At 30.1% G+C, this 3,672-nt stretch overlaps 1 protein-coding gene across 1 annotated transcript; it reads right to left on the bottom strand.

The window, feature by feature from the left end:
- Nucleotides 1–323: 323 nt before the first annotated feature.
- On the bottom strand, nucleotides 324–2,698 carry LOC113856440 (post-GPI attachment to proteins factor 3). The gene is made up of 5 exons (XM_027488256.1): nucleotides 2,604–2,698; nucleotides 2,227–2,488; nucleotides 1,920–2,116; nucleotides 1,287–1,474; nucleotides 324–619 (listed from the first exon to the last, which is right to left on the bottom strand). Exons 1-5 carry the CDS (start codon nucleotides 2,696–2,698, stop codon nucleotides 324–326), a joined length of 1,038 nt encoding a protein of 345 aa, XP_027344057.1.
- Between the last annotated feature and the right edge of the window lie 974 nt (nucleotides 2,699–3,672).

The following is a 3,672-nucleotide window of genomic DNA, read 5'->3' on the forward strand; positions in this document are numbered from 1 at the left end:
ACCAAGAAATACTTTCGTAGCATGCTTGACACATTGAAAGAAGCATGTCTAAAGGGAAGCAAGAAAAATTGAACACAGAGAATCCATTATCCAAGAAAATAATATACAGGTTTGACCAATAATAATGAACTTTTATATACATTTAATTAAGGGAAAATGCTGAAATATGTAGGGAAATTCTGTAATGATTTTTTGCCTATTAAAGAGAACATCTAGGGAGACAACCTGCATCATTTTCCCATATACTAATACAAAACTGGGCAATGGACATCTTAATTTGTTACAGGAATAAAGAGAAGTAAGCACTTCCAAATTAACAAAAACTACTTGGATTTCTTAGATTTCTTTGAATGTTTAGAGGTTAGAAGCACAGCATCATCCCTGACAAAACTCCACCATAGGCAAGTTAGAGGAATAGTAATGGCAACCCAAAGGGAATGTGCATCTAGAAGTCCTTCATATGGAGGAAAATCATACATTTTTAGGAACATTGCAAGCCCACCAATTAGAACAACAAACCAAAGCTTCCATCGTGAAGGATGTTGATTAACACCAGCCCAAACTACCCATATTGTAAGTTGTGCTACTACTATTACTACACAAACTTTCATATTCCATTCTGCAATTGAAGTTATAATAAGAATGTCATAAACAAATCATAAAAAAGTGAAAAAAATATCATGAAATAGTAATGAAGAAAAACATAATTAAAATTTCTGTCTCATACACATAAATCACATTATGATTCGCAATAAAATATAATTTATCTTTTGAGAAAGATGGTAGCAATTCAAACCCAACCCTATCGATCTACCTCTCAAAAGTAAGTCTCATCTTGACCATAAATATTTCAAGTAAACGCACCGAAAAAACGCTAGGAATAAAATTTCCTAATAAATAATATTTTCAGTAATTTTGCAATGGAAGTGGAAGCCAAAAATGTGAATGGAATAGATAATTGGAAAGATAAGGGGTTGCTTGTTTTGTATTAATTTTTTTTTACTTTTAATTATAAAATAGTTATTTTATTTTTATAGATTTATACAAGAAAGAGTACACGTATTTTTATTTTTGGTATAAATCTTTAAAAAAAGAAAACAATGAAAATAAAGTACCAAATTTGTAATTAAAAACAAAAATAGAAAATAAAAGATATATATTTTAAAATAAAACAGCCCCTGATATTTTATTTTAGAGAAAATAAATAAAGGAAACATAAGTTTTCATGTAATTCTTGTCCTTAGAATTAATTATTAATAAAATAAAGATTACTAGATAGGACATACCGTGGTCAAATTTATAGAAGTTGAGGTAAAATATATGGGTGATCAGAAAAGATAACAAGGGAGCAAATATCATAACTCTAGTAGCTTCATCCTTTATATTGAAGCTCCGTACTATGGCTAAAATGAGGGAATATCCAAGGAGACCCACTGCAGAAGAGTAGTCTAGCTTTTCTGTTAACTCAAAATCTCTGCATTTCAATGTAAGAAAAATCTTAAGAAACATGTTACACAACAAAATAGATAATAAGACGACTTGTTTCTTTTATTCTTTTTATTATTTGGTGAAATTATATGAGAGATATTCTTCAAAGAACTACAAAAGTATCAACATAAATTATAATACAATCAACACTAGCACTCTGAAATTTACATACAACACAAGTTGTAATTTGCTAATTCATGATTTATGACATTACACACTTGAAATTAGAGTGTATCTATCACCACTCTTGATCGTTTATTTTTACTCTTATTTAAGTGATTTTTGTTTAATTTCTTTTTAATTGTATTGATAGTTGGAATATTTAAGACAAAAATCATTAAATAGAAGTGACAACAGACATAGAGGAGTGACAATTAACACTCCTTTAAAATTAGCATAAAATATTGAAAATATCTACATTAGTAACTCACCGAGTATGAAGAATAACACTCCAAAACCAAGAGTTTACTGATAAGAGCCCATAAGCATGCCATAAACCAGCATATTCATAGGAATTCTTCTTGCCTGCACTGAGAGGAAGTTTCTTGTGTAGAAGATTGAAAAAGGATCTCCAACCATGAAAATGCATTGCAAGATTGAGGGCAGAGAAAGCCATAGAAGCAGGCTCCTGAATAAATGCATTGCATGTCATATATGTGAAAAAAAGTTGATGATTTTATTGGACACCAAATTCAAAATGAAATGGCATAGAGTGCAAGGACCTCTCTAATAGCATACCTGAATACCATAGATACGCTTGAAGGGCCATTTACCATGATATTTTACTGGGCTTTCACCAAGTAACTGTCTCTCTTCCTCTATATCAAGCATGCAATGATATTGACAATCACTTTTGCATTCTTGTTTCTTCCACGGTTTATAATATGGTTCTAACATGTCCCATGAATGACAATTAGGGATTTCATCTAAAGAAAATTTACAATTTGGAAAGCATTTTTCCTCTACGCATCCAGTTTCCTCACATTGACTTACACAATTCCTAATATCCAAAAAAAAAGTCGTCATAATTTTTTTTGTTCATGAAACGTACTCCATATAAAATTAATGATTAACTCACTTTGAAAGGAAGATTGAGAAAGATGAGAACCATATACCTATAAAGTGGATCAGCATCACCAACACTTGCATTTAATTCTGCATTAGACGTTGAAAGTACCAAGAAGAAAGCGATAGCATAATAATTTAACATCTGCATACATAAGATTTGAAGCTGAAAGGTTACAGCTTGATCAACAAAAAGCAGAAGTCCTACCCACGTTACATTTTTTGTTCAAAATTGTAATATTTAAATTTTAAATAAGTTTCGTTTATATGTTAGAACAATAATTAATTCCCTTCTTGTCAACCTTTTAAGTTTAAAAAAAGAATAGTATTACACCAAGCTTGATGTAGAAATATATGCTTCAAACCGTAAGAGAAAACTACGTTCTTATTCTTATTCTATATGGTACTGATGCAATAACCTACAAACCCATTGAATTTGGTTGCCGTGCAATGAACTGGTATTGCCCATAATTTTTTTTGCACAAGAAATCTAACAATTAGTATTAACCTTTCTCATCATTGTTCTCTTCTTGAAAAAATCTCAAATTGAAATCTCTTATAAAAGCTTTCAGCGTTTAGATATATCTGAAATTCAATAAATAAAGATTCTAAATGTCTTAACAAAGCAACAAATTCAATTATGACTCCATCTAATATAACACATTTTACAGTTGGAGAATAAAAGAGAATTCAGATAGTAATTTGATGTCCAGTTTAGCTTTTCTTTCAATATGGATTTTCTATTTTGTAGCTAAAATTATTATTTTTCTTTTTCATTCAAAATTGTTTCGAAAGAATACCAGATGGAAGGAATTAAAAGAATTCCAAAGAGAAAACGAAAAATGAGATTGGAAAAAGCATAGCAAATGCAATGATGCCTGGAGAGGGGAGAGAGAGGGAGAGAGAAGCATTTTACCTTTGTGGTGAATTGCAAAATAGAAAGTTGTGTACAAAATTTTGAAGTGTTAAAAGGAGTTCAAAGATGGTAAAATCAAAGGAAAAAGAGGAAGTAATGGATTCTTTCGTTTTCTATTTTAACAAGACTAAGTCAAGTGAAAAGATCAGCCATTCGTGATTTTTAAAAGAAAGCTAATGATAATTAACTTCTAAAAATATACG

Source organism: Abrus precatorius, unplaced genomic scaffold, assembly GCF_003935025.1.
Source record: "Abrus precatorius isolate BTA unplaced genomic scaffold, Abrus_2018 Scaffold11, whole genome shotgun sequence".
NCBI lineage: Eukaryota > Viridiplantae > Streptophyta > Magnoliopsida > Fabales > Fabaceae > Abrus > Abrus precatorius.

Bases quoted from the DNA above. Each gene is read 5' to 3' on its own strand.
- LOC113856440 (XM_027488256.1), bottom strand. From the start codon at position 2,698: ATGTTAAATTATTATGCTATCGCTTTCTTCTTGGTACTTTCAACGTCT. The intron at 1,475-1,919 runs GTGAGTTACTAA...ATTGAAATGCAG, and splicing joins AGTGTTATTCTTCATACTCG to AGATTTTGAGTTAACAGAAA. The intron at 620-1,286 runs GTATGTCCTATC...CTTCAATTGCAG, and splicing joins CTTCTATAAATTTGACCACG to AATGGAATATGAAAGTTTGT.